The sequence below is a fragment of the Sebastes umbrosus genome, chromosome 1, assembly GCF_015220745.1.
Source record: "Sebastes umbrosus isolate fSebUmb1 chromosome 1, fSebUmb1.pri, whole genome shotgun sequence".
NCBI classification, from domain to species: domain Eukaryota; kingdom Metazoa; phylum Chordata; class Actinopteri; order Perciformes; family Sebastidae; genus Sebastes; species Sebastes umbrosus.
Genome location: NC_051269.1, coordinates 12094518 through 12120570, shown reverse-complemented (window position 1 = coordinate 12120570; position 26053 = coordinate 12094518). Strand labels below are relative to the sequence as shown.

The window sequence follows — 26053 nt, the reverse complement described above, 5'->3', positions numbered from 1 at the left end:
ATTAATTCAGTGAGAACATTTGAAACCATAAAGTTTGGCTTTAAATCTCGTGGCGTGAATCCTTCGTCCTCAGCCTGTCCTCCTGGTTTCCACGGCTCGCTGTGCCAGCTCCAGTGTGACTGTATGAACGGAGCCTCCTGTCACCCAGCGTCGGGCCAGTGTGTCTGTACTCCAGGATACCACGGAGCTCGCTGTCACAGAGGTCAGTCAAATCACTGCTGATTACCACAATAATGACAGGATTACTGGCATTTTTTAGCCTCATTTATCCTTTTTTTTTTTTACATTTTCTTACCATCACCAACTCCTCTCTCAGTGTGTGAACAGGGTACCTACGGTCATGGCTGTGCCAAGGTGTGTGACTGCGAGGACGATGCTCCGTGTGATCCTGTGACAGGAAGATGCCTCTGCTCTTCAGGGAAGACTGGACTCAGATGTGACATCGGTAATCTTCTAACCTTTTTCTGACTTTGAGAACACACACACAGCGAGCTGCAGACCAGTGTGAGTCCATCAAAATGAAAACACGCTGCTCAACTCCTCTCCTGTACACCATGATTTATTTATGGTGGGGGGAGATTTACAAGTTGCTCGTTAAAAGTTAGGCATTCTTGGTTTTCTAAGTTGTGCACTTTAAGCCTGAAGGGGTTGCACGAGGAATTAAACTTTAAGGCTTTTTTTGTAAAGTCTGCTAGATTATATCTGCTCACAAAGACGTGGAATTTTTTTGAGAAGAATATGTAAATTTAGTTGGATGGATGTGTCGAGGTGAACTTCAGATTGACTTAATTATTAAAAGAAGTTTGAAAAAACAGGTTGAAAGAGATCAGAATTTTAGGCTTTTTGTTGAAAAATGGAGATTTAACCTTTTCACCCATTGATGGGTTTAGATGGATTTATATTGGCAGTGACACAAGATTTGTACATGTTTAAAAATGAGAAAAGTTGTGCATTGAAGAGTGTAAGAATTATAATTATAACTGCAGCAGTAGATATGTTGGTCTTAGAGGGTTATTGACAGTGTATGGCTGATTAAGTACAGTGCTCTATAGCGCCTCCCAGAGGGGAGAAGTTCAAACCGGTTGTGTCCAGGGTGTGTAGGGTCTGCAGTAATGCTTCCTGCCTGTTTCCTGACTGTGGAGGTGTATAACTCCTGGATGGAGGGCAGGCTGGCACCAATGATTTTCTCTGCAGTCCTAACTGTCCATTGTAGTCTGTTCCTGTCCTGTTTGGTGGCCGACCCAAACCACACAGTGAAGGATGTGCAGAGAGCAGACTGGATTATTGCAGTGTAGAATTGTATCAGCTGCTCCTGAGGCATGTTGAACTTCCTGAGCTGGCGTAGGAAGTACATCCTCTGCTGGGCCTTTTTCATTATGGTGTCTATGTTGGAAGTCCACTTGAGGTCCTGGGAGATGGTGGATCCCAGAAACTTAAAGGCTTCCAGAGTCAGTATATGTCGTGTTAGACAGTATGGTAATGTGGGCAGTGTAGGGGGGAAAAAGTTTCTTTCATGAAAAAATTCATGGTATAGTATGTCGAAAAATTTAATGCAAAAAGTCATAGCATTGTATGTCCAAAGTCATAGTAAAGTACGTCGAAAAAAAGCCACAGTATAGTATGTTTAAAAATTTCATGAAAAAAGTCAGTGTAGTGTGTCGAAAACATTTCATGAAAAAAGTCATAGTTTAGTATAGCGAAATAAATTCAGAATATAGTATGTCAAAAAAAGTAATTGTATAGAATGTAAAAAAAAAGTCATATAGTATTTCAAGTCATTAAAAAGTCATAGTATATAATATGTTGAAAAGATTCATAGTATAGTATGTCGAAATAAAGTCAATAAAAAAATCATAGTGTAGTACATCTGAAAAAGTATAATAGTATACTATGTTGAAAAAAATCATAGTATAGTATGTTAAAAAAAGTAAAAAATAAAATAAAAATTCAGTATAGTATGTTGAAAGAAATTATGAATAAGTCATTTTATAGTACGTAGAAAAAAGTGGAAAAAAAGTCACAGTATAGTATGTCAGAAAAAGTCAATAGTCTATTATATAATAGTAAAAAGTAATATATAGTATATTATTTCATAAAAAGTCATAGTATAGTATGTTGTAAAAATGTCATATGATTTTCCACCATTTTCAATTGTTTCCAAACCTGTTTTGTTGCTGCTACTCTGACTAATTTTGAGCAACTGTCACCAAATCTCTGGGCCAAGCTGGAAAAAACTACGTTTTGGGATTTTTGATGCTCCATACAGTTTCTCTAGTTGGCCCTCAAAGTTTGCTCAAATTCTGTGGGCAGGGTTTATATTACAAAAAATCTCCTTAAAACTTTGTGCTATGCGACCACATTCGGAAGAAGGAATCTCTGTCTGTTTGTGTGTGTCCTTTGTATATTTCGAGAACAGTTCATCCGATCCATTTCCCACGTGACGGGTGTATTGCTGGGGATTCAAGGATGTGCAGTGTCGAAGTCGGTGCAATTTGCACACGCGCCAAGTTCAGTATTGATAAACTTTGAATAAACAAGCGATAGCGCTCTGTGCAGCAGCGGTGGCGGGGCTTCACGGCTCTTCAGACTGAAGCTTCATTTATACTTGCTGCATCCGCGAGTGTCCCCACATCCAAAGTGACATCACACCATCACTGTAAAGCAGGTTTTCGCCTGCGTGGAGAAACCTGCACGGAGTACAAAAGATCCAAATGTTTCCTCGTCATGATTCCTGGCGACCGTCCTTGCAGAAAGTATAACAGAGGTATTGAGCATGTCCTCCGCAACGAGCTTTCATTGACTACAGTACACTTTTGCTGCTAGATGCTGGATATAGCGGTTCTCGACAACGCTGCATGCAGCACTTCTGGGGGCCAAGCTATCGGCCACTTCCGAACGGGCTCTGCAGTAGTTTCCCAAAATGTCAAACTATTGCTTTAAAAGCGCATCTACACCTGTGTAGTTTTGCTAAACTGTTTGTATTTGTGTTTTGTTTCAGACTGCAGAGTGAATCGTTACGGGCCAGACTGTGCAGAGACCTGCGAGTGCGACAACGGTTCGCAATGCGACCGACGCAACGGCCGCTGTACCTGCCTGCACAGCTGGATCGGACTCTCCTGTCAAGAAGGTAACAGTAATGACAAACCAGCACACACGCATCCCGGCTGTCTTTATCGGTTCTCTCACTTCATCATTACATCCATGTGGACAGCAGGTGAAGAGCTTTTGCTGACTCATGAGTCGGAACAGAAGCAACATTTTCGCTGACTTTGTGAAATAAGAGTGAATAACTAGTTCAAATGCTGACAGCGGTCAGTTCCTGCAGAAGCTTCACTTTCTGTTTGCTGTCGTCTTTGTTCTGATCAAACATGAATGTGTGTGTATGTGTGTTTGCTGAGGTGGACTCACAGCTCTTTGTGTGTTTTCCTCAGGTGGACCTCCACGCCTCACCTACAGCAGCAGAGGGGATTCCAGGCACGGCAACTCGTTATAGCACCGCCATCTAGCTGGAAGACTCAAACTACAAATGGGACAGATCAGCCACGTTTTACTGAAGTGACTCATGTTAGTGAGAGCTTGTGACGGGAAGTTGTAGCAGGCAGCTGGAAGACATTCATGGAAATAGACTCTCTGATGAGAACTGCAGTTTCATGTTTGGACCTGAGCTGGATTTTCTTGTTTTTTTTTTCGCGTGCCAAAGTGTCCTTCGAACAGCCAGTCAGCCTGACCTGCCACAGAGGTACTTTGTGTGGAAAGTGGAACGTCAAACGTTTTAGTCTTCAGGACAACTACATCCGCGGAGTGCAGTGTCAGAAGACTGTGGTTGCGTTTACTGCACTTTCGGTATTTTGTGTTTAATATTTTGTCCTTGAAATACCTTTTTGCAGGTACTGTGTATAAAATAACCTCAAATTTTTTTGTAAGGAAATTGCTGGATATGATGCAACCTCAGTTTTTGAAACCATATTTCATTACTTACCAGTACTATGAAGTTGTTTTTCAATCTATACAATATGAAGTACTACCCTCAGTCCAATGGTGCTAAGGTGCTTTACTGTACAACGCAACAAAGATTAGATAATATGCCTTAATAATGGACAGCTGGAATTTTTACAGTTCAATATGAGTCACTGAAGATTACACATGTATTTGCACCTTCTTTAAGGTTAAGAGTCTAAATATTTTTCTTTTGAATCATTTTGTGTATAAATTGCTTCATATTTATATTTCCCACAGTTTGTATACAAGTGAATATACCGCAAGTTTTAAAATGCATCTTTTGTTTTCCACTGGATAAAAGTGACTTTGCAGCTCTGCCAAATCTCCAGTCCAACAAACAACCCAGAATGCTATTCTACACATGAATGTCAATAAAGACAGACGCGTAAAGGTTTGTTTACCATTCTTATTTTATCATTATTTCATTTTCATTGAAGATCGAAGCTGTACATCCTGTCTAAATTCAGACTCAAGCACAGTGCAGATAGCAACGCCTGCAAAAGAAAATTAAAAAAGAAAAAAGAAAAAGGCAGAGGTGATCACAACCAGAAATATATATACAAGGTCAAACTATGTACAGGAGATACCAGGCTCTCACTACCTCATCTTCAGAGTGAATTCAGTCCACCATTGCATTCACTTCAGAGCATTCCTCATCAATGCATACACAACACAAAGAAATTGCTTCTTTTTGTCAGTCTTAGAATCGATACAATACTGATAGGAAAAATGCAGCATGATGAAAAAAATAAAAACTGGTCTTTTGATTCTCTCTATTGCATTAAAGGCTAAAACATAAAAAATATATTCTCTGTATAACCTAGATCCTTCTGTAAAATAAGCTCTATCCGTCTGTGGGTCTGGTTTCATTTCTGAACTAGTCATGTTAAAATGTTAGAACAGCAAATATGAAGAAACTAGGACCTCTTAAAGCATGAATTTCTCCTAAACAGGCGAGGGCCCCAGGTTACTACACTTCAGCCTTAAAACATTAAAGAGTTAATTCTACAATGTGCAGAAACCTTTTATCACCACAAGATCTTTGTTATGCAGGTCAGCACGGTGTGAAATAACACTGATGGACAAACTAAATGCACAGCGATACCGATTAAAGGGCAAGTTTGACACTCATTTGCTTTCTTTACTGAGAGTTAGATGAGAAGATTGATAACACACGGGTGGGCACAAAATATGAAGCTACCAGAGATGGGGGGAAAAAAATCTCGTTTTATTTTTACGATTTTTAAATAGATTTTTTAATGTCAGAATCGATATATATTTGTTTCATTTGAGTCTATGCGGAGGTAGAAGGAAGTTACCGCTTTTATTGTTGTACTCAGAATAATGTGACGTCATATCCGCTCCGTATCTGTCAACCAAAACAAAACAAAGCCGGCTGCAGCGAGCCGAAACGACACAGCAGGAAACGGCGGAGGGTCAGCGTGGATACAACCTGCACCCTCACATTTAAAATCCAGCGTGGTAAACACTACACATCCAGTAAAGTATGGAAACACTTTGTCAGGAAAAGCAGAGTTAGACATCAAGGCTAAAGCTGCATGTTATCTCTGTCATGGACAGGAAACGTGCGGTCAAGCCGGCCGTCACTCTCATCTCCGTGGTCAAATCGGCCGACGCTACAACTGTAGAGCACCCATATACTGACATTTATGTTAAATGCATTCAAACGGCCCCGATGGAGCTGACCATGGAGGATAAAGAGAACAGAGCTGACTGCAGAGCTAGCGACGGCAAAGTTAGCGGAAGTATACACGTGTGACTACGTCCGGTTTTCAAAATAAGTTGTTAATGATATATAATGATATATTTGACTTCAGGACATCTCTCACTACAATACATGCTGAAAATCAAACATTTTTACCGTATCAATTTAGATATTTTCCAAATTAGAAGTCCTTAGAAGTGCATGATTCAACTTTTTCAAATTTCTAGTTTTTATCCATGGTCTAGTGTTAAAAGAGTTAATAAATCATAATACTTGAAAATCGCAAAACATATCGAATCGGCAGACAAGTATCGTGATAGTATGGAATCAGGAGAGAGGTGTATCGTCCCAGCCCTAGAAGCTACTGCCAGCAGCCGGCTAACTTAGCTTAGCATAAAGACGGGAATGGGAAAACAGCTGGCCTGGCTCTGGACCTACCAGCTCCTCTAAAGCTCTCTAGTTGGATCTTGTTTGTTTAATCTGCACAAAAATGTCAATTTGCTGTTTATTAAGGGGGAAAATGAACAGGAATAGTGTCTAAGTCCGTTTCCCTACTCTGGAAACAGTTAATGTACGAATTAGACAAACAAGATATAATGAATCAGTGAGCTTTAGAGGAGCGGGTCGGTGGATGAGGTGATCAGACGAGCTGTTTCCAGTCTTTATGCTAAGCTACGTTAGCCTGCTGCTGGCGGTAACGTTACTTCATATTAAACAGACAGATAAGAGTGTGGTATTAATCTTTTTTTTTTTAATTTTAACTTCCAGTAAGTAAGCGAATAAGCGCATTTTCCCAAAATGTCAAACTTTTAGTCTCAAACTTCCTCCCTGCAGATGAAAATATTAAGACACAGGAACTCCACAGACTAGTTGAACTAAATACTCTTTGCTTTTTTTCCCCTCTTCTTCTGAGAAAACACTCAGACACAGCAAATCAAACATATACAGGGATCAACTAATACAACAGGATAAAGCAAGGGATTCTTTTAGTTGCCTCCCTCCCCATACACACACACACACACACACACACACACACACACACACACACACACGCAAACAGGGTCGACAGCAGAGACATGAAATCACTTGGCTGCTGTTATAAATCCCCTAGGAGGAGATACGAAGCAAACTTTGATTATCCCCTCCATTTGAACATCTCATTCATGTCAGCATTCACACTAATATGAATATAATGTTTTCTTAATGTGTACTTGTTTATTATCTGCTAAGAATCAATAGTTGTATCAGCTGTTAGTAAAGACTTGTTACCTACACGTGTTAGTAAGCGGAGTGGCATCACCTTACTTGTCCCGTAGGTACTGTAAGCTGGGTGAAAAGGGGGCCCATGCTATCACATGCTATCCACTTGTGCTTTAATCACAGTAAGAGAGCACCCAAAAGGAGAGAGAATGATATAGGGGCGCTGTCAAAATCTGCAGTAATATTTCTGACACAGGTTGTATGTCGAACCTGAAACAAAACCTTACCGATCCTAAAGCAAGTAGCTGTACTTATGCATTCTGTATATGAAGGACGTATTTGTTAACTAGTATAACAGCGTGGTCAAGTAAAGATATATAAATGGAGTAAAGTCCATACCATAGATAGATAACAAGCTGGACAGCACATGCGACCAAGATGAGTTCTATAATCTTGCAGGAAGTGAGAGTGAAAACGCTCTTTCAAAGAGAGATGAAGAAGAAGAAGATCTTTGGCTCAAGCCACGCTAAAATGTCACCGGTCCTGCCCAGTGTCCACACATGAAAGAAAGACAGACGAGTAAATACGACCTCCTGACCATGTGCACGCCAACGCGCGACTAAAACCACCTGCTCCGTTCCCTGAGCTGCTGCCACCCACTGACTAACTGGACCTCCTCCTCGCAACTAACGCCACTTCCACCAGTCAGCCTTTCCAGTATTTACTTGGGACATGAGACCAGTCGGCCGAAGGTGCAGCTGCCGAGCTGCTCGTCCACGGCAAAAGCCCGCAGCACAGTCTGATGCAACTGTAAATAAGGCAAAAACAACTTGAACAAAATTTGATCAAGGAGAAGTTTCCATGAGATGTGGAGCCAGCAGTGATATGACCACTTCCTGCACAGTAAATCCTCAGCCTGAGAACAGAGAGCAGAGGCTGGGCGACACAGTGAAGTACGACACTGCGTGTGATTTAATGCGACTGCAGTTCCTACCTTTTAGGGATGAATAAATAGCTAATCAGACGAGTTGACACATCGGCCTACGCTCCTGACTCGTCGTCAAAGACGGTTCACTGGTCAGAGCGGAGGAGGAGCCTCATTCCCCCTCCTCACTTTGGCCGCCACCGACACGCTTAGACAGCGGGAGCGTCGGGAGCATCAGGATGGACAAACGTACTGCCAGTGAAGACAAAGGGAGGATGAGGAGGAGAGGGAACTATCGGGAGGAGATATGAGTCTATAGTGCAATGGCTATGAGATAAGACTATTGTAATACCAATCCTCTCCCCTCCTTAGAGCGACCCTCCAACACCTATACTGACAATACTAAAGTGCTGATTGTTAAAGCCCACGACGAGGCTCACACACTGACAATGTCGACAACACAAACAAAAGGTTTTTCAGATAACCTTGACGGACTCGTACAGTACACTACGGGCGTTTTGTAAACAAGAACGTTCAAGGAACAAATGCATGGCTATGGTACATGTGCAACTGAGTAGATATTCTCGTATATTCGTACAGTATGAACTTAATCTTCCTTTTAGTTGCATTCAGTCTCAGAAAAAAAAGCAAAAAAAAGGAGAAATCTGGCTGCCAAGCAAGCGTGTGCTTATGTTTTTTTTTTTTTAAAAAGGTATTTTTCTCTACGGTTTTAAAATACAGTTCAGCTGAATTGAATGTATAACTGATTTAAGTATGAGCGCATATCCCTAACCTCTCTTCCACTTTTGTCTTTCTTACCTTCCTCTCCTGTGGAGGTGACTGTATTTTTTTCCCCCCCTTTACTTATCTTATCCCTGTAACTCTAAATGAGGTGCCCTGGGTGGCCTTGGTGTGGCCAGACTCATGCGCCAGGGTCTCACTCAGTAAAAGCTCAAGCAAACAGAGGATCAGGCAAAGGTGGGGGCGCTGTGGCTGCAGCCCGGGTGCAGCCCTGCTGGGCGGGGCCGCGCTGCGCGTTAGGAGCGGTAGTCCTTTTTACTGTACGGCTTGTTCCCCAGGATGCTGTCCACCTCGTGTGTGATGGACGATGACAACTTTGGAAGAACCTGTGAAAAGGAGAGGGACACAAATGGTGGATATGTTACCGTGATTTTGGTTGTATTGTTTAGCAGGAAATTATCAAACATTGTCTGCAGTTTCACATCACAGCCTCTAGATAGCACTGACGGGGGAGGTTTTTTCTAGCCCAGTCTGCAACTTCCAGCTCGTTAATACAGCAACCAAAATACTGGAGGAGTTATTAGACAGTTTAATAGCCGGTCTACAGTAATTAATTTGTATATAAATCTTGTGGGTCGTTTTAAAAGACATTAACTTGATACTTGAGTTTCTTTTTACTTGCTTGTAGATTATTACACATTATACAGTGGAATTGATCTTTCGGAGGTCGTAGCGGGCTCAGTTTTTTTTTAGAGTGAAGATGTATATGGTATATGGTATATGAAACTAGAAAACCTAAGTCCATCGGTCCAAATCCATTGGTGCCAACCATGGCATACTAGTTTGTTGTGAAGGAGGTTAAATAAAGCTCCAAACTCACACTAAATTTTGGCGAGGAAAAAGTGGCATGGCCATTTTCAAAGAGGTCCCTTGACCTCTGACCTCAAGATATGTGAATGAAAATGGGTTCTATGGGTACCCACAAGTCTCTTCTTTACAGACATGCCCATTTTATGATAATCACATGCAGTTTGGGGCAAGTCATAGTCAAGTCAGCACACTGACACACTGACAGCTGTTGTTGCCTGTTGGGCTGCAGTTTGCCATGTTATGATTTGAGCATATTTTTTATGCTAAAAGCAGTACCTGTGAGGGTTTCTGATAATATTTGTCATTGTTTTGTGTTGTTAATTGATTTCCAATAATAAATATATACATACATTTGGATAAAGCAAGAATATTTGTTCACTCCCATGTTGATAAGAGTATTAAATACTTCACAAATCTCCCTTTAAGGTACATTTTGAACAGATAACAATGTGTGATTAATTGTGATTAACTATGGACAATCATGCGATTAATCATGATTAAATATCTTAATCATCGATTGACAGCCCTATTTAAAATACATCAACTTGATACTTGCATACTCGCATCCTGCTGATTTGTTAGTGTAAATTATTACACATTATACAGCGGAGTAAAACGTATTCAGATGCTTTACTGAAGTAAAAGCAATAAGCACAAAAATACTCCATTACCAATAAAAGTCCTCTCATCAAAATTTAACTTGAAAGTATTATTAGCAAAATGTACAACAGTTATTGCGGTAAAAGTACTCGTTTCACAGCAGAATGCTCCCTGTTAGCGGTATATTATTATTTTTTACTGTAATTTCCTTTACAGGAATCCAGAAAACTGTTTAAAATAGACAAATACTTTAATTTTGCCATGATGTAATTATTCCCATGTAGAGAATCTGTTCTCCCCCCACTGTGTAGACATTAAATACATACTAAATGAACAAAGATGACGTACCGTGTGTCTATTTCAGGGTCTGTGATGTAAAACTCCCAGTAAAAGAGAAACGGCTGAGCCCTTTAGAAATGTGAGCATAGCATTTCAAAACCGAAATATCAGAAGTGCTGAGGGAGAGGAGACATATAGCGTGTGCACATCTGGTAAACACACACACACACGGGAGGAAGCTCAAAGCATGAGAATAGAAAAGAGTATGCTCTTTACTGCAGGCCAGAGATAATGTGAGGAGAGGACGTAAACCCTCACCGGTCTGAAAACCCCATTAAAAGAGTGCATCTTATCAGGAGAGGAAGAAATGGCCGTGAGCTCGTCTCCAATCCCCCTGGCAAATGATACTCCGCTGACCTTATTAACTCGGTACAGTAAAGCACCCAAGCGTGCGGCAGCAAACTGCCCAAGAGGCCGAGCTGTACCCACGAGAGGAAGCTGCTGTTACAGATTGTAAGGCACGCATACGGGCCTTATGAAACGGGTCAGGTCACATATTCAACAAACTAAGCCACTGATTTGCTCTGCATGACAACAAACACATGTACAAGCACACTGCGTCCTCACCTGTATCGCTCCGATGTTCTCCATCAGCTGGTCGGTGCTGGACGCCCCTAAAAGGACGGAGCTCACCCCCTCGTTCCGTAGGCACCACGCTGCAGGAGATCAGTAAACACCAATGACACCCACAACTACAACCGCACACACACGCACACACTTATAGAACCACACACACACAAACACATTTCCACAACAACAACAACACACACCCGTTTGGTAAAACATGGAAGCTACTGAAACATTTCCTGTCCACAAATTAAATCATAAACATGAAAATAAATGTATAGCTGGCCACAAACTGCACTCACATCACACTCACACAGTGGTGGAAGAAGTACACAAACCATTTGCTTATCCTGATATAAAAATACTCCAATACAAGTAATACTCCTGTACTTTGAAGTCACATTTAGAATGCAGATCTATTTTCAGCAAAATGAACTTAATGTGTACTTACATCATCATATATTATTTTATTATTATTATGGACTTAAATGTAGGGCTGCAACTAACGATTGTTTTCATTGTCGATTAATCTGTTGATTATTTTCTTGATTAATTGATTAGTTGTTTGGACTATTAAATGTCAGAAAAAGGTTCCCAAATGTTTCCCAAAGCCCAAGATGACGTCCTCAAATTTCATGTTTTGTTCACAACTCAAAGATATTCAGTTTACTGTCATAAAAGAGTAAAGAAATCAGAAAATATTCACATTTAAGAAGCTGGAATCAAAGAATTTGTACCTTTTTTTCTTAAAAAAATACTTAAACCGATTAATCGATTTTCAAAAGGGTTGGTAAATCGTTACAACTCTCCTTAGATAGATTAACATGTAAGCAGCAGCAGCATTTTAATGTTACAGATGGTTGAAAGGAAGCTACTTTGAATTACTTTATACCTCAGCTCTTTTCCTATATTTAAAATGTGTTAATGTCACTGCGTGGAGCTCACTAGAATTACTATTATGTCGGTAACTTGAGACTTTCTGTGGCACGTAACACCACCATGACTGAAATTAATGTAACGGATAGCAGCAACACAGAATTTTAAAATGACAATGACAAAAGAAACTGTATTTAATCATGTCATGGCTGAATCCTGATCCGCTTTAATGAGGTCAGTATCTGCACCGACACCAGCCGGCATATTAGTGCATCCGTATGTGAAATAAATGTGGAGCAGAAACTGCAATATTTCCCTCTGAAATGCAGTGAAGTAGAAGTACAGAGTAGAATAAAATGGAAATACTAGCGCCCTTCGGTAAATGTGCCTAAATTCCTGTACTGCACTAATAATGTGCAGCAAACACTCTGAATGTGAGAAAACGGACACAAAAAACTCATCTCTGTTTGGTGTGCTATTATAATTGTAATCCGTATTATGCAATACAACTACATGTTTTTGCAATTGAGGAAAATACGCTTGTAAACAGATTACAGCATAAAGGGATGGAGAATTTAGCTGTAAAAATAGTGGGATTATAATTCCAAGCAAATTTTCGACCTACATGAGAATATGGCCCAAAGAGACAACGGTTCAAGGTCCGCTGGATTGACTGACACAAGTGTAGAGCTTCCCCCTCAGGCCACTGAGACACCCACAACATCTATTAACTATGTTCTCAAAAGCACCACCTGGATTTACCACCTGCTCCAGCAGCACCAGGCCTCGGTCTCAAGCCAGAGGCAGGAAGGAGTCCATCATTGTTATATAGTTTATATTCAATACTGGAGTGCCACAGTGATGTAGGGGACAACATGATGGACGTAAATCTCCTGTGCTGCCTTCAGGAGCGCTGGAAGGATTTATGGTAATTGGGAGAGATGAGTGTGTCCACTAATGGGCCGTGAAACCTAATCTATGACACTGCATTACTGCGAGGGTGAAAAATACGCCGGGATCCGCGCTGAGATAGGAGAGGGAGTCCCAGATTTACTTGCCTGTGTCGCTAACGTCTGATGCTTTAACAGCCCTCGCAGGAGCGAGCGTCTTTGGGGTTCTCACTTTCCTGCCTGCCAGTGAATCGATATCGGTCACTGGATTTATGTCTGGGATGCTATTTTAATGCTGACACTGGAAACTGTTGAATACATGTTAACACCACAGACCTGCTTATAGAAATATATACTGTAAACATGTTTGCATTCCTTATGTTGGTATTCACATTACCATCTTAATGTATTCAAAGGACGGTGTCAGATCCTTGTTTAGAAGGAAATACTTGGTAACACTTCATTTTACAGGTCCACAAATTTCATGGTAATTAGCAAGTAACCTATTTTAAATTTCTTTGGACCTACTGCCAAATTACCCCAATATTTACCTAAAAATTACTTTATTATAAACATTATATAGTAATTATATGCTGAAATAGCATATAATGGTTAAAATAGGGTCCTTAGGCTTGAGAAGCGGCTGTGCGCTGCTCTTCATTGGAGGTGGAAAAACAAAACTAATAGAAGACACTTCTGATCAGGCACAAATCTCACCATTGTGTGACTTATTGTCTACACAAATGTATGATTCAGGGAGTTTTTTTGAACAAATTTCAAATAAGTTATTTGCTAATTATCATCTATTTATCAGCAGACATGGAAATAAAGCATATCAATTAACTTTGTATTCTTTTCCTGGAAATGTATTAAATAAATTACCAGCTATTTATTACTGCTTATTGGGAAATAGCGGAATATAATTATTAAATAATGTATAATAAAGTAATTTTCGATACATTTTGAGGTAAATATTGGGTTAATTTGGCAGTAAAACCAAAGAAATTTCAAATAGGTTACATTTTACTGAAATTTGCAGACCTGTAAAATGAAGTGTTACCAAATACTGTATATTCTTTTAATGTTAATGCCTATTAGTCCCTGAGAGACAATAAGATTGTTTAAGTCCCTTTAAGATACACTATGTACTTTTTATGTCCTCATTCTCAATTTCCTCCCTATTTTCTTGTTATCTGTCTTTTTTCTCATGAACCTCTTTTTAAAAACTACAGTTCACACACACACACACATACGTGACAACACGACACACCAACAGTGAAACCAGACAGCTGCCAGAGCGGTGTTGACCTCGGCCCGTCCGAGGCAGAGGGACGGACAGACAGACAGAAAGAGAGAGAGCGGCAGAGTGTATCTGCGTACCGATGGCGAGTTGGGGCAGAGTGCAGCCCAGCCGCTCCGCGATTGCCTGCAGCTCTTTCAACTTCGCCTGCTGACGCCGGCCCTCCTCGCTCAAGATCTTGTCCTTCAACCACTGGTAGCCCTGTCGAAAACACAGCACACCTGCTCAAAAACACAGCCCTGCTCACACACCGCTGCGCCGCAGCTCCTGTGTCACCAGGGCCTGTTTTTAAACACGTGACTCTGTCTCCTGCCGTCTACAACCTCAGCCTGGAAAACATAGCTAAAGCTTACTGAAATGCTGACTTTTTAATTCATTATCATTACAAAGTTACAAACGTTAGAGGAAAAAGTCTTGTAACTTCCTGTCATTATATCTGTCTGTGCTCAGCTGAGTCAAAACAGTAATCTTTATATAGTATCAAGGATCAGAAGTTCTACCATCAAGCTATTCATTACAAATTAGAAACCAGGAAGAATAATCAAAGAGCCAAAATACCACAAACGTCCACAAGCAACACTGAACCAAACAGGAAGCAGCACATTCAACACAACACCAAAACAAGTCACCAAAAGTACTGCACAACACCAAAACGGAGAGCTAGTTTCATCTCTAATCGACAGTCACTGACACCCAATCCACAGATACACAACATGCCACTCCACAAGGACACATCGTTGCATTAAGTGCAGGTGTTGTTGGCTTCTGTGTAACGCAGAGGTGGAGTTTCAAATTCTGGATGTCAAAATCTTGTTTTTTCGATAATATAATGTGTATTATAAAAATGAAAAGTAATCTGTAAATTTAAAGTGAAATATTCCACTGGGTTTGTGTCACTGAATCAAATCATTAAAACTGTTTCTCCACCTCATTAATGTTCAGTTTAGTTGCTTTATTATGCTTATCAGAAAACAAAAGTCTTTAAAAAAATATGAGTTGCCTGAAATAACATACTGAATTTCTTTATGATTAATCTAAGTTTAAAAAGAGTTGGTATCCATGATGTCAAATTAAAAACAATTTAAATAAATATGGTCACATGCTGTGCTGCTATTGTTCTGTGTGTATCTATGTATCGTGTGTGCTCATGTGTGTGCACTAAAATGAGTTAAGCTGACACCAGCTGGCGAACGGTGTGGAACAGCAACGCTTGGGAAGAGGTGCACAGTGCATGGCGTCATCCATGGCACTGAAAACATACAAACATGTGAGGTGTGCACAGGGTTACGTAACCTGAAAGACACACAATAAACAAACAAACACACAAACCAGCAACCAGTAGGGAGACACAGAACGGTGACACCAGCACAGATGATCAAATAAAGACACAGCGAGCGAGGTTCGTCTACCTTCAGAGAGGCCCGAGAGTAGGGAGGCACCCTGCCGTCGTATTTCCCTGAGATGATCCCACAGGCCAGTGGTGACCACGTCATGGCCCCCACACCTGAGAGCAAAAGATGTGATCATCATGATGACACCATCACTTCCTCATAGAGTTGTAGCGAAACTCTAAGTCGTTGCTGCACAAGTTGAACTCTCGGTTCTATGAAATAGTCTGTTCATAATTGCATTAAAAACTCTGCCCTGTTGGTACAGAATTTGTGTCCAACATGTTGCAGTAACCTGACTGTCTGTAGCTGTAGAACACCACCAATCCATCACTGCTCACCTATCTTATGGAAGAGCTCAGGTAGCTGCACTTCCACCTTCTCTCTCTGGAACATGTGGTACTCAGCCTGCTCGCAGATGGGAGGAATCTGGTTGAATTGTCGCGCCACAGAGTACGCTTCCTATAGGAAAACATGGAAGAAAGAAATATTAGGCTTATATACAGTAGTATGTCATAAAAGTGAAAAGTAAAAAAAAAAAATTATTAAAAAAATCATATTATAGTATGTCATAAAAATGTCATGAAAAAGGTCAAAGTATAATATGTCATAAAAATGTTCATAAAAACATCAAAGTATAGGATGTCATAAAAACATTGTAAAAAGGTCAGAGTATAGAAGGTCAAAAAAAGTCTCAAATGTCAAAAGTCATAGTATAGTATGTCATACAAAAGTCATAAAATAATGTCATAAAAAATCATAGTATAGTAGGTCAAAAAAACAGAAAGTCATTGTATAACATATCATAAAAAATGTCATAAAAACTAATAGTACCGTATGTCATAAAAAGTCATAGTATAGTATGAAAAAAACTCCTTTGGCTATGTTGGAAATCAATATTTGCCCTGTGTATCCCTGATTCTTTTGGCGTGTTGCCTACATAGACACACTGAGTCTCACCATTATCTCCATCGGGCTCCAGCGGGATGTTCCCCAGTACATCGCCATGCCTTGGTTTATCACATGGGTCATTGCTCGAACCGTTTCTGCAAGTAGAAACACACACAAATGTTAAAAACACCATCAACGCTGAAGATGTTGTGTTTACACAATAGTATTTTCTCTGCTGGTTCATTCTCTATAAAGCAGACAATGTCCTAAGAGTCTACTGTATGTGTATATGAGCTGTTCTGCATTATTATAAAGCCCCTTTTCCACTTGATAAACAAAACACCCACTAACACCCACTAACATCTCGCTTTTGTCTTTAGTGGGAAAGGTTACAATAGACATTCATTCCAAATATTCATGCTGGGAAAAATGACTCTGTCCCGGTAGTGCTGGAAACATGACACCGGGTGGAAACATCTATGACACTGCATTCCATTTCCGGTGTGATGCTATGTGACGCACGTTGAAGTGAATATATCATAAATAAAATCAACAGGGATTTGGATAATTATTATAATCTATTAACATACAAAACATTCAATAAATACGCTCTCTTCAGAGCCACCAGTCTCCAGTCAGACAACAGCGATTTTACGTGATCGTCGTGAACACACTTCATTCAAACTCTCATCAAAACTGTCTTTGTAAGTCTTTCCACTGTTCCAACAATCACCAATTCTGGTTTGAGAGTTTGAAAGAGACTGAATAAGTTTCCTATATACAGTAAAAAAAGAAGTAACCACGGTAACATTTTCACTGTTTACTAACCCTGCCTCCGGTGCCAGCCAGCACGTCCGTGTCATCGAACGTGACATGCTAGAAACCCCCCCCCCCAAAAAAAAACAGGAAGGCCAGTGCACCGGCATACTCGCAATGGGAAAGGAGTCTATCGTCTATATTTAGCTTTTTTTCCCCCGTGTTTAAAAAAACCCTGCATATACGCGCTAATTTGGTTGGAAAAGGGTATCAGAGATGTATTTGATATCATTTGCAATCCAAACGGACCTGGGTCATTCAGGCGAGAAGTGGGAAAGCTGATTATGTTAATCAGAATGATGAGTTATTCATTCTGAAGAGGGTGACTTGTATTCATGACAAGGCACACTTGAATGACAATATAAAAATCCTCATGACATGTTTTTTGATCTGCAACGTGCTACAGGGGAACATAAGGTGAAATAAATAAGATTATATATTAATATAAGGGTATATTCGCACCAGTCAGCTGACAAAGCATCTTCACAAGGTTGACAAACTGGACTACAGCTTATGTTCTTTACGCAGAGAGGGTTAAAAAAAACAAACATGTTTGGTTCTATAAAATGAATTATATGTCAGGGATTATTTTTTTCCATTAACATGCTGACAGAATGTTACACAGATTTATCTCATGTTATTCTGTCAACACATCACTATATTTTATTTAACGCCATCAGATAGGAATTTCATTTTACAGACATATCGGAGCCTTCTGTGATGGCGAATGAAATCTCACATTACCTAACTTTAATTTCCGTCTTTTCATCACAGTGGCACTATCTCAAGGCAAAATACCAGGCATGTTTGATAACGATCAGGGGTCCCCAGACAAGATCAGGAGCACCAGAGCGCAATAAACAGGGCTGTGTCCCTCAATAATCCACCATCCATCTATTCACCTCGCTGATGTGCCGTTTCTAGAAAAGTCTCTCTGACAACCAAATCAGCCCTCCTATCATCTAGTGGTCGCTCGGCTTAAGAGGGTTTCTCTGTAAACTGACAGAGCAGCAGCTCACCACTTCTTGCCTCAGCACACTGCCCTTTAGCTACTGCCAGAATAAAACACACCAGATGGTCTAACTACTGCGGTTTTAAAGACATAGACTCAAAGCTGTCGATGTGAACTGCGTGCCAGCTTTAAAGGGCAGATGAGCAAAAGAATCGCCTCGACTTTTACGTCAAACAACACCAGCTACTCCTGACTAACAAGATGCTAAGTATTGTGAAAGGGCCGGAGCCAGCGAAGCATCAAACTGAACTGGCAGGAACATGACCTCTGACCGAACTCTGTAACCCAAAGGGGAACTCCGACACGGGAGCAGATGCATACTGTGTGACCAGCTGAGCCCACACACAGTTAGCGCTCTGCCATTTAAAGGTCTCCGGCAACAGCATATATCCTCATTCTGACTGCGGAGGTGGAAGCACCAGGACAACACGCAGCATTTAAAAATAGATATTTCAGTTACAAGAGGTTTGTATATCTGAGTCTTCGCTTCGCAGTAGTCATAGAGACAGAAAAGAGGTGCGTTTTTTTAATGTGCAAAAAGACAAAACATAAGGAAAACATGATTAAGTGTGTGAGGGGGAAAAAAAATAGGTTATAATTCAAAAGCGACAAAGCAGAGAAAACAGAAGAATTACCTTCCATAGGTGTATTAGGGTCCGGTCTGTTCGCAAAAACCACATCCACGTAGTCTAACTGCAGTCTTTCTAGAGAGGCTTTTAAACCTAGAAACAAGCACCACAGTTAGTACAGTAATAGTGAACCTCTGTTGCGCTACATTATTATGTTCTTCATAAAAACTCAATATATACACTGCTAAATAAATAAAGCGGAGCATTCTCAAACTATTAATTGTGCCCAAAACTTTTCTTGGCTACCCCAAGAGTGTGTCAATTATTAAAAAAGCAGCCTTGATTCCCTTAAGCCAAAGTATCTAATTAGAAAGTATTTTGTTGTTGCAGTGTCAGCATTTAATCCAATAACCCGCGGCGGCGCTGCTACTTACCTTCTATAATGTGTTTTCGGGATAAACCTCTTTCAGTCTCCGCTCTACAAAAAAACAAGAATAGACTTTACGTTATTAAAAAAAACACTTGAAATATGACTGGACCTGTCCCCTCCGCGGTGATATAATATCATACATCCTTTGTGAAATATGATCTAGTAAATGTTTTATTGAAAGCACCTGACAACAGATCAGTCTGGATGACTCATGATCCCATTACCGGGAGCATCAAACAGAAAAAAAGTATACAGGAGGATCGTTTCTCATTTGAGTCAAAGAAGCAGCCAGATGAAACTTACTTTCCACCCCAGAAGATCTTTGTTGTTATCACCAGACTTGAACGTCTGCAAAAAATGGAAAATGAAAGCACATCTGTTACAACATCTGCCAAACACAGAGAGATTTATAGCAAAAAAATAGCCTCATGTATAGGAGCCGGTGATATCTAAGGTTAACAGCTAGGATGACAAGCTCCTTTGACACCTCCTTTGGGCAATGAAGCATTTCTACATTATTCTTTCAGTGTCACATGCACTCACATCCCACAATAAGTGTGACTGTGCCAGAACTCGACCGGCGCCAATGAACCGAGTGTTTGTGGGCGTATAACCTGACAGAGCTATACAAATACCAATCCACGGCCCGACAAAGTAGAGGACAAGGCACTAGAAGTTCATCCATTATTCAGCATCTTTGAGGAGGGACACAGCGAGTGTGGGCATGGCACGGCTGCCCGCATTAATCTTTCATCTTCCTACCTTACTGTTCCAGTTCACAACACTCAGCCTCCCAATATGTGCAAGGAAGGAGATGATACAAGATTAGGGAGGCTGACTGGCTGGCTGGCTGGCTGGAGAGGAAATTAAAAAAACACCAAACTCAATTCAAGTGTGCCTCATACCTCCATCCTTTCTTCTTTATGATGTTTCCGAGCACCACCTCTGCCCTGCGAAGCAGACGGAGAGAAGATTAAATAAAGGTAGTTTTGAAACAATAAGAGCGTTTACACCTGACTGTGTCTGGGGGAATGATTTCAAATTAAAGAAAGCAGTCCGACTCTGCACACATACTGTGTAATGCATAAAGGAGCTTTCATTGGAGGGAACACCTGTTTAGGACTGGTTTGTGTCTCTGCCAGGTCAGAGTCAGCAGCGCCTGGGACCAGCTGTGCTGTGGAGTCACTACTATGTCACTCATTAGCAGCCACAGGGATGCTAATGAGTGACATTATGATCAACATGGGGCTCATTAGGGCTGGGCAGAGACCTGTCAGTAGGATGTCTCTCCAGTCCTCTCACTCTGACAAATAATGAGACACCTCCTTGTAGCACAGTTTCACATAAAAATGTATTTTGACGCTCCTTAGGAGGTAAAAAAACTGCAACTACTAAGTTTTATTTTGGATTCATTTTGGGTGCACTGATGAATAAAGCCAGCTGCTCTAATCGATGCAGTTTTCAAATGAAGGATGTTTTGTTGCCAAGTGTCAGAAGTGTTGTTGAAAACTACAAAAATCATAATTTATCTCACCTAGGCCAGTGCATCATTGCTGCTGCCTGTGGTTGTGTGTTTGTGTCGAGTGGCGAGACAGTCTGACTTGTGGTAATGGGGATTTATCAGTCAGCTTGTCCAGAGGATATTGTGATAGTGTTGAGGGTCATGCTTTAATATTAAAACACTACACGTCTTTTTTATTTATTTTTGTTCCTCTCTTATTAAAATTCAATAAAATCTGAATACTGGTACGGTCTGCTGATCCAACAAGCAGCACTGAACTACTACTAGCTGTTTCAGACCCTGCCAGCTGGACCCACACCTTTTTAAACAACGAGCACTCAAGCACTCCCCTGAGAACAATAATGTGTTTGTGTACATAACAGTGTGTGTGTGTGTGTGTGTGTCTCTGGCTAACACCCACACAGTACACTGTGTGTGTTGCCCTTCTGAAATGTGAGTAATCTGAGAGCCCAACATAAGGTTCAGTGTGCCTTGAGCAGGTTGACTTTCTTCATCCATCCATTAATTAGGTCTTTATTCCAGCGCAGAGTCAATGTTATGACTTACGGCAGAAGCCAACGACATAATGCTGCATTATTCATGCTTTTACAATATTTTATTACTTTCAAATTTTCTCTGTAATTACGCCTCCAATTTGACGCTGGTTTCATACAATATCACGCAATTATATGCATCTAGAGCGAAATGTCTGAGCCTGAAAGGAAATGAAAAGGGAAATTCTGTTCTTCCAATTACTCGCATACTTTTAAATGCTCTGACGCCGTATGTGTTTGCTGATAAAAAGCAGCTTCACAGGGAAATGCAAAGCATGTTTATTTGTGCAATTACACATTTTTATTTATATTTCTGAGAAACAAAAGTCTGCAAATTGGGATGGATATGCCGGTTAGGAATCACAATCAGTATCTAAATATTTGTTATGTGCTGAATGTTTCTTTCTCTGTTTTTGTGGGGCTAAGCCAGGACAAACACGTCAAACAAACAGCCAACCGCCATGTGTTGTGCGTGAGCAGAACAAGGAGTGCGAGCACGGCTTACAAACCTCGTTTATCTGTCCACGCTCGCAACGCAGAATCAACATTACAGCCGCCGACTGTACAGCCACCGGCACCACTTCACGTTCTCTAAGTCTGACTGATGAAGGAGTCGCGGTAAGCCAGAACCGAGGTAAGCCAGAACCGAGGACTTCACATGAAAGCTTTTCCCCATTCTGATGGGCAAAGTGTGTGATTTGTTCTACTCCTGTGTATGTGTGTAATATAAGCTCCTCTGCGCTGCTGTGCGGTGGAAGTTATCAGGATTAACACCTGTGCAACACATACCGGGCCGTGTGACATGCTGTCACAAACATTTGCTCGTGTCTAACAGATTTGTCCTTTACGTCGAACTGTGGTCTGTTTTACGGAGGTGCGATAATTAAAATCAGGGTTAAAACTGCTGTGTCATAGATCAACTTTTTCTGGCCCCTCTATCCTAAAACAACAAGGCAAACTTGTTGCGAGAGTAATCCCAGAGTAATGAAGCATGTGTTGATGACGTTCAGCAGACAACAGCTGCTGAGGCATTAGATGAGAAACGAGGAAAACCACTGAGACCTGCTGCATGTTTTGTTTTCTTTTGTGAGACACTCTGATGCATCTCCCCAATCATAACGGCAAAACTAGGCTATTCTTGGGAGGATTAAAAAAAAAAAAAAAAGGACTTGGTGCTGTTAATCAGAGTTTGCAAAGGATAATCCCTTAGATTATTTCAAAGCACTCAAGTTACTACAAAGCCAGATTAATCCATGCTGCAATTTAAAGCATCACTACATACAGCAGTACGGCAGTGAGAGGCTGCTTTCTGAGGTTAAAAATATCAACAATGGCTGTCCTGTATATTTAGACTGAGACTATGAATATCAGAACCCTCATGAATGCAACAATGGCATGACGTTGAGGAAAAGGACGACCCTAATTTCAGGTCGAAGACCAAGGACAGAGACATTAATCTGTTATGTCGAAACAGTTCCAATGAGAACTGTTGACAGAGATCATGTGGATTGTGGAGTAACAAGGACTTTCGTTTCTGGAAAGACAAATTGTTTTTTTTGTAACTTTGACTCGCTCAGTACTCGGATGGTATCAAAGCCCCTGCACATCAAACTGAAACTATGTTCAAGGCTACACACCTGTAGTAGTTTAAAGGTCTTATTGATAACATTTTTGTGTAGACGAATATTTGAAAAATATATATAAATATCCACAGAGCTTTTAGAAAAGTGGTGAATAAAAGTATGGCTTTTCCTGAAAAAAACTATTATGATTGTGAATAAATCATTTTAAAAAACGTTTTGCGGGTCCAAAATGAATGTTTTGTTTATCTCTGTGGAAGATATCTGACGTTTGGATCACACTTCTAACAAGGCCTGTGAGCCAGTAGTAAAACGACGTTGGTATCATGTTGGTATCTCTGTGTCGTCAGTTAGTGTTGAAAAAAAAACGGTTAATGGCTGATATTGACAGTAAGTGCCTGGCAACGACTTGTTGTGAAGTAAATGCAATGAACGGGGGAGGGAGAATGTGATGTCTAGTGACTGAATGTTATCAATAGCACCTTTAAAAATATGTTTTTGTGATTTGGGTTAACTGACCCTTTAAGTATGAGGGATTGTCTTACCACTAGTAGAGACAACACACTGGCAGCTTGGCTAGATGTAGCAATGTAGTGTTTGTACATCCTCTCTAATGTCCTGAACATTTGCTTGTGCACCACTGTGTGGATCACTCTTGCACCTGGCCCTCAACTATTATAAATAATCTCTACCTGCTCCTTTTATAATCAATCACATGTGAGCTGCTTGGTAATATTTGGCGTTACTGCTCACTGCTATGTGACCTGAGGCACAGGATATACTCACTTGCCAGCAGCGTACACCTCCGCTGTGTCAAACAGATTGATGCCATTTTCATAGGCCAGAGTCATCAGCTGCTCTGCCATCTGTTGAGAGATCAAGGGAGAAGGAACAGGGAGGGGGAAGGATGGGGGCGAGAGACCACCGATGTGAGGTGTTAGGACTTTTCAATTATTAAACTTCCTTCACAAGACTAAAGGAGGCTTCGATGGCTTTGCGTTCCTATAACATGTGTGAATTCCCCCCGTGATGACTCCCTCTGGCTGTATGTTTTCACTATAAGTAAAAATAGGCTTCTTGAGCAACCCAGGCTGTGCCAGATCATATGGAGGGTTTCCATTCCCGAGCTTTGACTGATGGAGGATGACAAAATCCATCTGTTCTCACCTCATCTGTTATCTGTCCGCCGAATGTCACCCATGTTCCTACAGAGGTCGACAGGGAGATGGGGTCAGAGTGTAAGTACATAAACACACGTGCACACAGATGAGCAAGTGACATAACATGTTCTGTACAAGTGATACAGCACATAGAGTACAAGAAACTAAATCTAGCTAAAAAAAATCTAATTCAGTTTGGATAATTTACAGTATTTGAGCCATTTCTGCAGAGTCACTGGAACTTTCCACTGAACTTATATTTTCACACTGTTTAAAAAGACTCTTTTCTCCCCATTTAAAGATAAAGGATCGTGGGGTTATGAGTTCCCCTCACATGTCTCCTACACAAAGTCTTTGGTTGTGCAGCAAACTTCTCAATGTGTCTTACCTAGTCCAAGGCAGGACACCCGCAGACCCGACTTCCCAAGGTTTCTGTCAAAACAGAGAGAGTTACATTAGCATTAACGCAGCACTGAGGGGGCAGTGATTTGTGATATTTTGCACTTCGGTGGTGACTATGACTATTAGAGTAGGACATCATTTTTAACTTTGATCGATTGATAAATAAATGAATAAATACATTAGGGCTGTCAAAGTTAACGCATTATGGCCACTGACTTCTTTAACACATTAACGCAACTTGCGATTTTTAGGTTGTAGTGGACTCGGTTTTAAAGCCAGAGAGAAGATACTGAAATTATATATAATTAGAAAAGGAATCCATTGGTACCAGCGATGTCATACTAGCTTGTCGTGAAGGAGGCCAAATAATGCTCCAAACTTGTGCAAAATTTTGGCATGGAAAAAGTGGCATGGCCATTTTCAAAGGTGTCCCTTGACCTCTGACCTCAAGATATATGAATGAAAATGGGTTCTATGGGTACCCACGAGTCTCCCCTTTACAGACATGCCCACTTTATGATAATCACATGCAGTTGGGGGCAAGTCATAGTCAAGTCAGCACACTGACACACTGACAGCTGTTGTTGCCTGTCGGGCTGCAGTTTGCCATGTTATGATCTGAGCATATTTTAATGCTAAATGCAGTACCTGTGAGGGTTTATGGACAATATCTGTCATTGTTTTGTGTTGTTAATTTATTTCCAATAATAAATATACACATATATTTTCATAAAGCAGCATATTTGTCCACTCCCATGTTGATAAGAGTATCAAATACTTGACAAATCTCCCTTTAAGGCACATTTTGAACAGATAAGAAATGTGCGATTAATCACAATTAACTATTTTAAATCGATTGACAGCCCTAAAATAAATAAATAAATAACTAAATAAGCAACCCTAACACTCTTCTGTAATGTGAGGAAAGCATGTTACAGCAGTGGAAGCTTAAAGTCATGAAAGCTGAGAAAAACAGGGCTTTTATATGGATTTGAAGGCAGCCTGCGTCTACTGCAGCCCTGACACATGTATGTTGAATGTGTAAGGAAGGACAGTAACACGTGTGCTGACAATGAGTGTGTGTGTGTGTGTGCAGTGAAACATCAGGGGAAAGCAGTAGAAAGGAAGTGGGTCTTAAGAAGGCCCAGCATGACATCCACTGAAATTCCTCACAGCACACCAGGATCCCTCAGCCACCATCTGACTAAAATCCCCCCACAGCAACGCGGAAGCTTGACTACTCACAACAACTTGCTCCTAAAGCTGGCGTCTCTGAGCCTATCACAGCGCAGACAGACCCCCTCTGCTGACAGTCACAGCTTTGGTTGGGCCTTTGATTCTTTTGTGCAAGCTTTTAAACTTTTCTAAGACATCTATGGCTCCTATGAGAAACACTGAAATAACTGATCCAGTTGAATTTGTTGTTATATTTTCTTTTTTTCAGGAGGAAGTTATTCATAATAGTTCTGTTTCATCAGACATCGCTGATCTAGGAAATGATTAAACATATAAAATGAAGTGTGCCGCCTCTGGTCAACCTATTTCAAGAGATAAGCTGGCAGTGTAAAGAGATAAAAGAAATGTGGCATCAGAGATGATGTAACATGTGCAGGAGTCAAAGTGAGCGTGTGGGAGGATATCTAATATATTTTTATAAGACTGTAGCCTGTATAGAAATACAGTTGAAATGAAAAGGAGTAGAGAGGGAGACAGAGGA

At 40.7% G+C, this 26053-nt stretch overlaps 2 protein-coding genes across 8 annotated transcripts in view; one reads left to right on the top strand and one right to left on the bottom strand.

The window, feature by feature from the left end:
* The window catches only part of megf6b (multiple EGF-like-domains 6b), a 71254-nt gene extending 66733 nt beyond the window's left edge, over positions 1-4521 (top strand). The window contains exons 35-38 of the mRNA XM_037784716.1: positions 74-202; positions 317-445; positions 2999-3127; positions 3432-4521. Of these exons, the coding sequence (XP_037640644.1) occupies positions 74-202; positions 317-445; positions 2999-3127; positions 3432-3493 (449 nt within the window). The 3' untranslated portion in view covers positions 3494-4521. The remainder of the gene's footprint in view (positions 1-73; positions 203-316; positions 446-2998; positions 3128-3431) is intronic.
* Positions 4522-6595: 2074 nt separating this feature from the next.
* kcnab2a (potassium voltage-gated channel, shaker-related subfamily, beta member 2 a) overlaps positions 6596-26053 on the bottom strand; it is a 106772-nt gene continuing 87314 nt past the window's right edge. For 6 of the 7 annotated variants that reach the window (XM_037764056.1, XM_037764063.1, XM_037764047.1 and 3 more), the window contains 13 exons: positions 24323-24366; positions 23942-23979; positions 23561-23640; positions 20045-20089; positions 19443-19487; positions 19144-19187; positions 18776-18862; positions 16382-16467; positions 15763-15883; positions 15443-15537; positions 14114-14234; positions 10968-11056; positions 6596-8977 (listed from right to left, as the gene is read on the bottom strand). In XM_037764056.1, coding sequence (XP_037619984.1) covers positions 8888-8977; positions 10968-11056; positions 14114-14234; positions 15443-15537; positions 15763-15883; positions 16382-16467; positions 18776-18862; positions 19144-19187; positions 19443-19487; positions 20045-20089; positions 23561-23640; positions 23942-23979; positions 24323-24366 — 985 coding nt within the window. In that variant the 3' untranslated portion in view covers positions 6596-8887. The remainder of the gene's footprint in view (positions 8978-10967; positions 11057-14113; positions 14235-15442; positions 15538-15762; positions 15884-16381; positions 16468-18775; positions 18863-19143; positions 19188-19442; positions 19488-20044; positions 20090-23560; positions 23641-23941; positions 23980-24322; positions 24367-26053) is intronic. The other variant, XM_037764069.1, reaches the window with a different exon arrangement.